At 49.1% G+C, this 12,481-nt stretch overlaps 1 protein-coding gene across 1 annotated transcript; it reads left to right on the top strand.

Annotated features, from left to right (window-relative positions):
- The first annotated feature begins 85 nt into the window (after positions 1-85).
- Positions 86-2,603, top strand: LOC144152541 (uncharacterized). The gene is made up of 3 exons (XM_077683836.1): positions 86-94; positions 882-1,124; positions 1,554-2,603. The coding sequence occupies exons 1-3, from the start codon at positions 86-88 to the stop codon at positions 2,058-2,060; spliced, it is 759 nt and encodes a 252-aa protein (XP_077539962.1). The 3' UTR covers positions 2,061-2,603.
- Positions 2,604-12,481: the final 9,878 nt, after the last annotated feature.

The raw sequence follows: 12,481 nt of genomic DNA, 5'->3' as shown, positions 1-12,481 counted from the left end.
AAAGCTCCGCCGACTCTCTGGGTGGACACAAACCAATCTCACCTTAGCATCACCACAGGAGCAGCAGCAGCCGCAGCCAGCAGACATGTGGAAGGTGAGAATCCCAGCTAGCACGCACCCGGCCGGCAACCTTCGCCTCCGAAGCTCGGCGAAACCCAGGATTATCGGATATTTCCACCAAGGATTATCGGATATTTCCACAGGCCTTGCTAACCCGGTTTAAGTGCCTGCGCATAGACTCCCCTAGAGGAGCTCGTATTTGCGGCAAAAGCAGCCTAGAGTGTTTAATTATAGACGAACATTGCGTAAAGACGTTTGGAGCCGACTAGATCCCGAGTGTGCCTAACACAAAACCTTAAGCTGCAGCGAACTCCGTCGTATATGACGAAAGTATGCAACTACGGAGGAGGGAATACCAACGGCGTCATACCAGGCTGCTCTTGTGTAAAAAAAAAAAACAATCCCCCATACACTCTGCACAAATAGTTAACCAGAGACGCCGTGATGTGAAGCCAGTATCGCGTCGCTGGTGGATCAGTACCTTATCACGGTGGGACGCTGTGAAATGGGCGCGAGTAGTTCGCATTCGCGGAACGATCCCACTAGTGCAACTGTCGTCTGCTGGGCTATTCCCGCAAGCACGACACAATCCCTTTCCGCTGGCAATCAGTTTGCTATCCTTGTTGCCGTGGGCAAGGTACACGCGATAAACCCAGCCAATCTCTCTCACCTTCCGAAACAGATTAAGCGTAGGAGACATCGCGTGAGCTAGGTTAGTACCTCGCCTTCGTACCATGGCAAAACAGCACCAGGTTCCCAATCGTTTGAGCATGTTCCCCATTGAGCGCCAAAGTGGCGCTGAGTGGAGTGGTCTTTGAGAGCGCCATGTATTGTTACCTCACCCACAGGTAGCAGTATCGACCCTCTTCTTCGCGGCTCTGGCCAGCGCCGGTAACGTTGGCGGTGGCGCCGTTGGATATGGCGGAGGCTACGTGGGCGCCGTCGGTCTTGGCGCCGTGGGCGGTGGACTCGCAGGTGGCGTCGGAGTGGCTCATCACGCTGGCCTTGCTGGCGGACTCGGAGGCGGCTACGTCGGCGGTGGTGGACGCGGATACTACGGCGGGGTAAGTGGTGGAACGGAAAGCAAAACAAAAAAGTTTTGAAACAACAGGCCCTGCCACCAAAGGTTTGAAAATACTTCAATCTTGTACATAATCCACCCGGAAGATTTAAATTCGACCAGGTCTAAAAAACAATTCTTGCTCTGGCCTCGTGGTTCTGCTTTTTACTGGAAGGTTTCAGCTGAAGCAATAAGCAACGTAGCTTCAAATCTGACAGAGTCACGCACAACCCCGGCAGTTTTCGGAGCGTGTTTCCTAGTTTGTAAATTGTATAAAACTAATTCCGCACAAGACATGGCTGACACCTCAAAATTTTCACTGGCTTGACTTAGCACAAAACAAACTTAGCGCAAAGATTACGATTGCCTCCTATCTGCTAAGTACTCAGTCAACCGTCATGAGTGCTAACCTTTTCACGCCGCTGTCCTGCAGGGCGGAAGGGCCTACGAGGATTACCGGCCCCAGCCGTACCAATTCGGCTACGTCGCTCAGGGCCCCGACGGTTCCAGCTCGCGCCAGGAGGTCGCCGACGGCAGCGGCCGCGTCCAGGGAGCCTACACCATCACCACCGCCGAAGGAGTCCAGCGTAAGGTCAAGTACGCCGCTGACGCTGGTGGCTTCCGCGCCGTCGTGGACACCAACGAGCCCGGCACGGAAACCTCAAGCCCGGCCGACGCAGCCTTCCAGTCGTCCCAGCCGCCCGCCGCCGTGCTGTCCGCCCGGTACGGCCCCGGAGCCGGTCGCTACGTCGTTGCCAAGGCTGCGAGGGCGTACGGAGGCGCTGCACTCGGGGTTGGCGGATACGGCGGCCTCGGGGGCGTCGGTGGCTACGGCGTCGGCGGAGGTTACGGTCGTGGCGCTGGAGGACTCGTCGGTGCTGTTGCGGCCTTCAAAGGGGCCGCTGTTCACGGCGGCCATGGCGGCGCTGGGTGGCACTGAAGAGCACACTGCGCGGTGACCGATGGGCACGCATAAGGGTCTTCGCCCATCTTGCTGTGCCTCCCTCTTTATCTGTCGGGTTCTGTGCTTCGTTTCGGTCTTGAAACTGGGGTTTCAGCTTTGAAAGTGCCCGCTTTCGGGGTGCTACCTTCCGCTGTGCTTGTATAGAGCTGCTGTGGTGACTTCTTCGTGGTGTTAGGAAAATAAACTATATGTGTCCGGATATGCACGTGTCTAAGCCTGCTTAATTCTCACTCCATGTGCTCAAGTCGGGTAAGTCGCCAAGGGAGACTGAAGAGTTGTCATCGACTCTGCCACACCAGCGTGCAAAAATGCATGGGAAACTGCTAGGATATTCTCGTGTGCCAACGGGAAACATTCCGGCGTAGGGCAACATTTTGGCCGAATACTGGCCATGTTTCTCTGCTTTGGCAATGAGCATAACGGATTGAACTTATGGCATCACTTGTGGTCTACTGGCGCAGGATATGACGTCACTTGTGATCGACATTCTTTCTGAATTGAGGCGTGCATTGTTGGATTGTGGTTTGGCTGAGGGTGAATAAGACACCCCCACCCCCACGGCCAAGGCGTGACTGCTGGCCTAAGAAGGCTTCACGTTGCAAAAAAAAAATATTTCATAGGCTTCAGATAACTGTGGCTTTTATACCTTTAAATAGGCCGTTTCATGACAAATCACTTCACAAGAAATATTTTGCAGGAACTGCGAGCACTTGGTATACATTCGCTGCAAGAACCCAACAGGACGTGAAAGCTTTCCAACTAAAAAGTCAATGTGTACATCGCATGGCATGTTTGCAAAAAAATAGACGCCCACAGTTTTAAATGACTGCATGTATTCAACCGATGTACCATTGATAAATACCGGGTACGTGGCAGACTCTTCTTTTTGACGGGGCTGAAACAACAATGCCTTCGTTTTGCCAACATTTAATCCCAGGTGGTTTTGTAAGGACCATTTATGAAATAAACCTAGAATGATGTTGGCATGATTTGCTAAATCAACAGTGGAACGACCAGAGAAAAAAAATCAGCGTAGATGACGTACTTAACCGTCTCGTCAATGGCGACGATATACCGTATTTGCTCGATTCTAAGCGCCCCGTTTTTTCCACGCCCGCGATGTCCAAAGTGAGGGGGTGCTCGATTCGAAAAACGGAAATTATCCCCACCCGCCCGCCATTTTTCGCGGTCGTATTTCTACGAGACGATCGCAAGAAATGTTGTTTTATTTTTGGTGAACGTTCAGAAGAAAAATAGGTAGAGACGATGAACCCACCGCTTACGTATAATACTCAGTCACCCTCCCTAACTCGAGTCCGCTGTGCCACGTGGGCCGCCGCTTTCAGTATCCTCCAGCAGGTCGTCTTCTTTTCCGTTGAAGTGGTTTGTCAGTGAAAACTTCATAAATGACTTGGCCGCAATGTCAACTCGGGCCCGCTTCCACGTGTCTGAATTCCACCTTGCGATGGTTGTTTAGAAAAAGGGGTGCTTAGATTCGCACGCAAACTTTTAGATGCGACTGCATCTCATTCACTCGCCGGCGTTGTCCGCACCCCTCCCCCTACACTAAAAAAAAAAATAGTTACCGGCGCCCGGTTTCTATCCCACGACCCTCTGGGCGGAACGCGAGGTACATGGTGCTCTTCCCACTGCGCCACAAAACCGAGACAGAATCAAATGCTACGAACGCGCCTTATATCCTTGACTCATTCAAACTACGTCAAGATGCTACTGATACAACGCATGATGGGGCAATGATTAACACTTGCAATAAAAAAAAGAAGCTCCCACTTACAGCAACAATGATAGAGTAAAGATCGTTGCGACAGCGAAGCCCCAAACATACCACTTAGAGATATTGACCAAGATTGGCCAATAAAACATACTAATAATGATAAAACATAATAATCATACAAGTTCCCGACACGTTTCACGCGATTTCAGAATCAATCCAACGGAAACACCAAGTGAACCCCACGATGCGTCGCATCTACACAGGGTTCCCCTCGCGGGGAGGTGGGCGCAATTTTTCCCAAGATTTTTTTTCCCCCGTAAGTAGGGGAGGGTGCTTAGAATAGGGGGGGGGGATGCTTAGAATCGCAAAAATACGGTATGTATAAAAGAAATAAAACAATGCCTAGGATGCTTCCTTGAGGTACGCCTAAATTAACCTGTCTTAAAAAAGATGGGTATCCATTTATTTCTTCATATTGCGAGCCGCGTCGTAGGTACGAAGATACTAAAGTGTGCGCATTTCCTCTGATGCCATAGTGATAATGCTTCTGTAAGAGAATGCGATGACTGAGGCTATCGAAAGCCTTTGTGAAGTCTAGAAACACACCTAAAACTACGTTGTGATTTTCAAAGTTTTCGGGTATGTACTCTTTTTGTGCTAGAAGGGTAAGCTCTGTTGATTTGTTTCTCTGGAAACCATATTGTACTGGGTTTAAAATATGGTATCAGTCAACAAAAGATGTCAGTAGTTTAGGTATTATTTTTCTAACCCTTTTGAAAATGCTGGCATGACAGAAATAGGACGGTAATTGGAAGAAAGGTTTTTGTCACCTTTCTTGTATACGAGGCTCCAAGGCATCCGTGCAATGTTCTTGGCGCATGTGTGTGTTTGAGCAAGATGGATATTTGTTATGGTCTGTTAGAAAAGTATCGGAGGAATAAACATTTATTCAACTGTATGAGTTCCGTTGTGGGAGGCCTCCTTAGTCCACGAAGCCTTGGTCCTTGGCTGCCCGGCGGGCCTTGTCCACCAGTCGTTGCTGGTCTTGAGGGCGTGAGCTGGTCAGCTGGTCCTCCCACTCCTCCAGTGTTGGGTTTGGTAGGGGGGTTAAGGATGGTGACTGTCTGCACTCCCAGACCATTTGTTAGAGAGTGTTGAGTGTCCTTTTTTTTTCGAACACCTGATGGACATGAAACAAGCGCGATTGCATGAGCCGACCTTGAACCTTCGTGCGAATGCGTAAATTTTTTCCCGCCTGCCGATAGCGTCAGTCGCTGGGACGCAGCGTTTGAGTGAAGTAGTGCGCACTAGTCTCGTCGCTTTTTTTTTTATTGCAAGAAAAACGACGGAGCGACCGGTGCAGCGCTACTGCATCAAATTTTGCCAGAAACTGGGCGACAGCCAAGTGGAAACCATTCGGAAGATTCAGACGGCTTTCGGTGACGATGCTATGAGCAGCATGCAGATTAAGGAGTGGTACAACCGGTTTAAAGACGGCCGCACATCGGTGAAGAGCAAGCCACGCTCCGGTCGGCCATCAACACGTCGAAATGACCAGGTCACTGCCGAAGTGAACGCTGTGGCCATGCGGGACCCTCGTGTGACTATCAGAAAAAGTGGGGAAGAGATGGGCAGCAGCACCTTTTCTGCACATTCCATTATGACCGAAGATTTGGCCATGAAGAGAGTTGCGGCGAAATTCATGCCGAAGCTGCTCACAGTGGAGCAAAAGCAACTTCGTGTTGACGTCTCACAGGACATGCTGGGTTCCACAAACAGTGACCCCGAATTCATAAACATCGTAATCACTGGTAACGAGTCTTGGGTGTACCGGTACGACCCGAAAACCAAATTCGTAATTGGGCGAAACACACGTAAACACTAAAAAGATTTCACAGTTCATTTCCTTGATGGTTAAAATGCACACTCCGCCTCCTCGCCTACTATCATGATTTAGGCAGTGACAATTATACTCTGGGACACGGAACGCTTCCGCATCACTACGAAACCAAGTTTCTGTAAACATGAGAACGTGAAATGGAAAACATGTATCCCAAAATAAACATTCAACTTCTTTGTATATGTTCCTTGCAGAGCGCAGGTCTAAATGAAAGCAATTCACACTCTCATTGAAGTCGGTATACCCATAATTTTCAAGCTGCTCTGAAGAGTCGATAAGGTGGGGAAGAAAAGACGCCATTGTAAGCCAGAGCTACATGAATGCGACCACCGTGTCCTATGAAGCAGATAGCCCTAGTAAATCGCTTTCACGTCGGATTACAACAGCGCGTGCACCCTCAGCTTTCCGAACTAGAACCCGCCCATTTGAGTGCCAGGTAAAACGATAACCTCTTTCAGCCGCCCATGCTCGCGTACAGCGCAGCAGGTCCCTGTTTTGCTTGGTCATGTTTTCGGCGATGGTTACTGTTGATTTGAGGTTCTTCAGGACCTTTCAACCATCAAGCCATATGCCACGCAGCGACTGTCGCACAAATATAACAATGATGCCAGGCTTTTTCCCTGGTTTTGCACGGAGCCTGTGAACAGTGTCGACATCGTTTACATTCAACTCAGGAAGCTTTGTGGACTCTGCGATGTCATTGAGCTTTGGAAGCAGGTTTTCGTTCGAAGTCCATGGGACACCATGCAATTCTATGGGATGCTTTCTGCTATTCACCTTGAGATTATTTAGGGATGCTCCGAGGTCCTTAATCTCTGCAACACCGCAGCGGGGTTTCTTTTCAAGAGTTTCAACCCGTTTTCTTAAGCAACCAATTTCCTTATCCTGCTGCACATGCTTATTCAAAATTTCATCCTATTTGTCAGGCATCAACTGTAGCGATGCCCTAATCTCTTCTACCTGTACTGGAAGGCCTGCGAGAGCGGCAAGCCTCTTAAAAATGTCAGCCAAACTAGCAACGAGCTCAGGTTCCATATTCTGTCTTGCGGTGCCTTTTTATTGCGCGTTACGGCACTTGGTGCACCGCCATACACTTCGCCCTGCGTCTCCCTTGCTTTTGAACGGGCTCTCCGATCAGCCTGAGCAGTTTCCCAAATGGTAGCCGTACTCACATTCGGTGCCCTTCAACAGACGACGATCAGTTGGCAAAAGCCTCGCTGCAGGCGGGTCATACACCACTGACAGGCATTGTGGCAGAAAGAAGCCCGTGCGCACTGAAAAAGAAGTAAAACACGGCGGCACAAAAGCACCAGTTGCAGCAAGCGGTGAGGCAGCGGCAGCGGAAGGGTTAAAAAAAGAAAGTGACAGTAAGCTCTAGAACTCAAGATAACGATATCACCAACCTGTGAAATGAAGATAACAGAATTAGGAGTGCACGTCCTTCCGCCACCATCGCTGCTGCCGTGGGGCGCAGATTTACATGCAGCCGCCAGGAGCACAAGCAGAAGATAGTTCAGCGTTACGTCAGATCCGACGGCTTCCGGAATCTGCCTGGAAAATGTCCAGGAGACAAAGAATTGTCGTTGAAATCCAGAGGTATAGTCAAGCGAAGAAATTTCGAGCTTGTAGTAGGAAAGGGCACATGCAACTTGGAATAGCTGATAGTAGAAACAGCGAACCTGGGAAATGAAGATAAACAGAATTAGCGCTGCACGTCCTTCCGTCACTGTCGCTGCTGCCGTATTTTAGGATGATTAGTAAATATTTGCTCATTCACAGTCGAAAATGAAGGAAAGAAAAATTTCTGTAGTTTGTCGTATTTTCGCGCGTTGTACTGTCGTCTTGTCGTATTCCTGTCATGTCGGAATTCTGGTGTTCTGTCGTGTGTCGTATTCCTGTAAATCATATTGATGATCCGCCATGTCGAATTCCTGTCTTGTCGTGATCCTGACGTTCCATATGTATTGCACATGGTTTGAGTGGTATTGCTCGTTGTAAAGAGTAACGTAAATGGCCGTTCTGTTGTGAGTGCAGAAATGTTTGTCGCTGAGTAAATTGACTTTGTCGTTACGACAGAAATGTGTGTCGTAACAACAAATGGCTTCGTCGTAACAACAGGACTTCTGTTGTCACAACAAAGTTTTTTGTCGTACGACAGAAATTCTTGTTCGGTTTTTGCGGTGATTGATTGATTTATTGATTGATTGATTTTATTGATTTGTTGATTGATTAATTTTATTGCCTGATTAATTAATTTTATTTATTGATTGATTGATTATAGGGTCTAACGCGCCGATGCAACGCAGGTGGTGAGGCGCGCCGTAGTGGAGGGCTCTGGATTAATTTTGACCACCTGGGGATCTTTAGGGTGCGCCGAAATCTCGTACACACGGGCGTTTTTGCTTTTCGCCTCCATCAGAAAAGCAGCCGCCGTGGCCGGGATTCGAACCCGAGCCCTCGTGCTCAGCAGCACAGCGCCTTAGCCACTGAGCCACCACGGCGGGTGGGTTTCGCAGTGTTCCTGTTGTGATTTTAAACTGGGTTGTTTATTACGGTTATTAATATCTTTCCTTGCGATATCGTATGTTCGTCTGAATACCGCTGTTATGTTTACGGCATTGCTGCGGACTGAGATTCTTCATATTTTTACTTTTTTTAGAATTCACAGCCGCTTTCTTCTTAAGTATTTCAATTATTGTCCAGAGCATTCTGTACATTTTCAATATAAAGCAAGAAGCAAGATGCGCTGGCTGCCACTCCGTGAGACCAATGGCGGAAACATGAACGTTCCCTGGAAAATCAGCTGTCCTCACAGCCTCTTGCCTTACGCGTTACACTGTTCTAGTGATGGTCCGGGCGTTGAGGGCCTACGCTCCCTGGCTTACGCTGGTTTCATTAAGTGTAATAAACTACTTGCGAATCTTCAGAAATGCCCACACCGAATATGCCCATTGCAGCGAAAGGAAAACTCACCAAAGAAAAAGCAACAGAGCTAAGACGACTTGAGACGAAGACAAACTTTTCCTTACCCGCCATACAGTTAGTTGCACATGATTCAAGCTGGAGGAAAGGGCCGTTGCAGCAGGGGTTTCCAATGAAATCCTGGACTGAGGACCCTACCCCACCTTATAATGCTCGTAATAAAGTTTACTCTCTCTCTCTCCCCAGTGTCACAGTCTCTACAGTTACCACAGCAAATTCTGCGCCCCTCCCCCCAACACTCTCTACTACATGGTGGGGGAGTGCACGGGTGTCAAGGAACTCCCAGGGGTCCTGGCGCCATCGACGGAGCAGTGGGGGACCCTGCTGACCAGCGAGGCCCTGGATGATCAGCGCAGCCTGGTGATCCGGGCCAGACAAGCAGCTGGAGGCCATGGCATCCTGGACTGGGGAAGCCACCCACTCTGGATGATCAACTCCACAAGCTTGAAGATCATCCACTGTTCAATCTTTCCCCTTTACAGGGATCAATAAACGTTTATTTCTCTCTCCCTTTTAGTCTAGGGAGGCCCCTTTCTTCATCGCCCCTGAAGCAGGGAAACTGCAAACTGAGCAGCTCGTGGTTTGAAGTTAAAAAAAAATTGGGCCCATCTCCCCACGAGGGGGGACTCGAGTAAATGCGTCGCGTAGGGGGTGGGTGTATTGCATTAACGTTAGTGTTTGGGGGGTGGTGGTGGGGTGGTAGTGAATGTGTTAACTATTATTGCTTATTACTATTAATTATTATTATTTCTTTCATATATTAATTATTACTTTCGTGATTTTGCGACTCGAGTCCCCCCTCGTGGAGAGATGGGCCCAATTATTTTTTTTTTGTGACGCAAGAAGTGAAGGCAAGGAGTAGGTTGTTGTAAGTCGTTATTTATTTATTTGTTGCTGTTGTCGTTGTATTGGACGCTGAGAACGACGGCTTCGTGGTCGCTAAAGTGTACTGTTAAGGGGTCTTTAAGTAGTGGTCGTGTGTTGCAGCAACTGGTGAAGACCAGAGTTACTGGATATAGACAGTTGCGAAACTCCCCATAGGCCCCATGTATCGAAAGCCGGTCTTCGGTTGCCCCCCTGCGCCGGGGCAAGCACGGGGCAAGTTTACTAGCCTGTCGTCTGTCGGCAGGACGTTGAAGCAGTACTCAAGTGTTTGCGGCTGCTGCCGTAAGTCATAAAAAGAAAAGCCGCAAAAACACAAGTAAATTTTACGTAATTATTGTGTTTTCATTTAAAAAGCAATCTTTATTTTACAGAAGAATTTTGAATAATAATAGTTTAGCGAAGTTCCGTTTTCATCTCTTAGGTGCCGCGCGCGTCGACTTGCCCCTCAGCTTCCACGGAGTGGGGGGGCTAGCGCCGCCCGGATTCTGAAGCGGAGTTTCGCAACTGTCTATATTGAGTAACTCTGGTGAAGACGAGATCGATGCAACTGCTGCCGTGTATCAGCAGCTTCTTGGCGTAGTTTGAATGATTCAAGGATATAAGGCGCGTTCGTACCCTTTGATTCTGTGTCGCTTTTGTGGCGCAGGGTCGTGGGATCGAAACCAGGCGCCGATAACTATTATTTTTTATATAGTGTAGGGGGGGGGGGGTGTGCGGACGTGTTATTGAGAGCGTGTAGGGTAGCGTGATGCGGGAGAGGAGGAGTGGGGGAGAGGGCGCACCTGCGCGCTGAGCTGTTGCGGACGGACGGCGGACGCTACATGTGAGTTAGAAATGCTCTGCATTTAAAAAAAGAATACTTGATTTTACGGGTCCGACAGGCGGTGACAGCGCGCGTTTTTCTCGACTTAGAAAAGGCCACTCGCCCTTCAGGGTTTTTTTTATTTTTATACAGCCTCAGTAAACGTTTTACTCACTGACTCACTCACTCACTCACTCACTCACTCACTCACTCACTCACTCACTCACTCACTCACTCACTCACTCGAGATGCCGAAACAACAAATTTGACTTTCCTGCCAAAAAATGATCTTAATTTTTACGCAAGCGAACACTTTTTATGAACACAATTTTCTTACGAACAAGCGAACTAAATTTTAACGCAAGAGAACGCAGAACAAGTCTACAATGTTCATACAAAAATGTTTCGGCGGAATTTTTACAAAATCTCCGTGGGGGATAAAATTTTGGCCATCATAATTCATCAGTTTATTTCTCAAGTACGGCAGCCAACATTGTACGGCGAAAGCACCTAACAAGCATCATAACAGAATGAAGGCTTACACGATACGAAAATAGTAATAAAAAATAACACATGAAAGCACATGACTCCTCGAAAATATGCAAAGGCATAAATTAACATTTCGCTGTGAATTTAAAGAGGCAAGCAGGTATTAAAAGAAACATTAAAAATATATTTGTTACATCGAGCGGCAAATAACTCATCACGGGTCATGCGACGGTGGCGGAGATCTTTCTCGTAGCTTACGAGCTAAGTTACTACGTATTTTGTTTGAATAATACTGTTCTGGAAATTACGGAGAACATTGAAACGCTATCCCGTTAGGTCACCTGTTTCGTTTCCAGAAAATGAGATACTTACAAGATTCGGGCTAGACCAAAAAAAATAGCCCCGCAAGTGTCCTGTCAAGCATGCTTCGCAGTTTATTTCGTGGGCAGTAGGGGGTCGTGCATAGCGCTTACCCGCAGAGCCTGCAAGTGCTGCGGTGATGCTACGGCCACATTCGAGTAGCCTGCAATGATAAACGCCGCCAACTCCCTTTTGCTTTTTCCCTGGCCGCCGTAGGGGGCCGCGCGGGACAGTAACACCTCACACTGGCTCCGCTTTGTTTCCGTCCTAGTGACAAATACTTCCGTAACCCGACCTCGTCAACCAAGGAATCACCTTCCCAGCGTGACAAGGAACTCGGGGAGACCAGTAACAAGTATCTGGACACCATCAAACCTTGTTACCGGCCGCACAAGGTGGGTTCCACACCGCCGCTTCGCTGAGCCTAAGCGAGGCGGTGCCGATGCCGGCTTCGGCATGCCGGAGCAAGCACGTGCGCCAGCAGCTGCAGCAGGGGACCATGGCGGCGCGGAAGCCACATCGGCAGTGGTGGCAAGCACGCCGGGCGATGCTTCCACGTCGCAGCAAGTCATCGGCGCAGCTCTAAGGCTGGTAACAACGGTCACCGGTGAATCCATCTCACAAGAAGAATATGAAGACAACACGGGCTGGCTCCAATGTTACGGGCGCAAGCATGGCCGCACCTCACCACGTCATCCCATGGATGCATCGGACGCGCCGTCCGCCGATCACAGAAGCGCACACTCCGCTACGCAACCAAGCCACGAGGCAAAGGCACAGCACCAAAATCGCCCCATTCAATGCCCGCGATTCCCACGCTTACCCAAGGACGACATCAAAGTCGTGATTCGGCCGCGGGACGGTCTCAATGTTGCGCGCATCAGCGAAGCTACCTTGAGAGACAGCATCCTACGGGCTGCCGGCCTAGAGCAAGAACTGGCCTCAACTGACATTTTCCGAGCGAACCAGACTCAAAACATTGTGATTATCAGCACAGCGCTTCTCGAAAGAGCGGTGAGATACTCTCGCATTGAACAAATCAAGATCGGCGAAAAAACGTACGCTACCCGAGCCTACGTGACTCCTCCAGAATATTCCGTAAAGGGGGTCATCCACAACATTCCCCCTTACGACTCACCTGAAGACATAGCAAGAAGTGTTGTGTATTCCAGAAACCCCACAGCCCTCCACGCCAGAAGGATGGGACAGACAAACTCGGCCATTATAGCCTTCTCTGGGAGCAA

This window comes from Haemaphysalis longicornis, unplaced genomic scaffold (genome assembly GCF_048455015.1).
Source record: "Haemaphysalis longicornis isolate Haplotype H1 unplaced genomic scaffold, Haemaphysalis longicornis Haplotype H1 scaffold_9, whole genome shotgun sequence".
Classification (NCBI taxonomy): domain Eukaryota; kingdom Metazoa; phylum Arthropoda; class Arachnida; order Ixodida; family Ixodidae; genus Haemaphysalis; species Haemaphysalis longicornis.
Note: the sequence above shows the minus strand (reverse complement) of the source record. Positions and strands in the feature narration are given on the sequence as shown.

Bases quoted from the DNA above. Each gene is read 5' to 3' on its own strand.
- LOC144152541 (XM_077683836.1), top strand. The intron at 1,125-1,553 runs GTAAGTGGTGGA...GCTGTCCTGCAG, and splicing joins GACGCGGATACTACGGCGGG to GGCGGAAGGGCCTACGAGGA.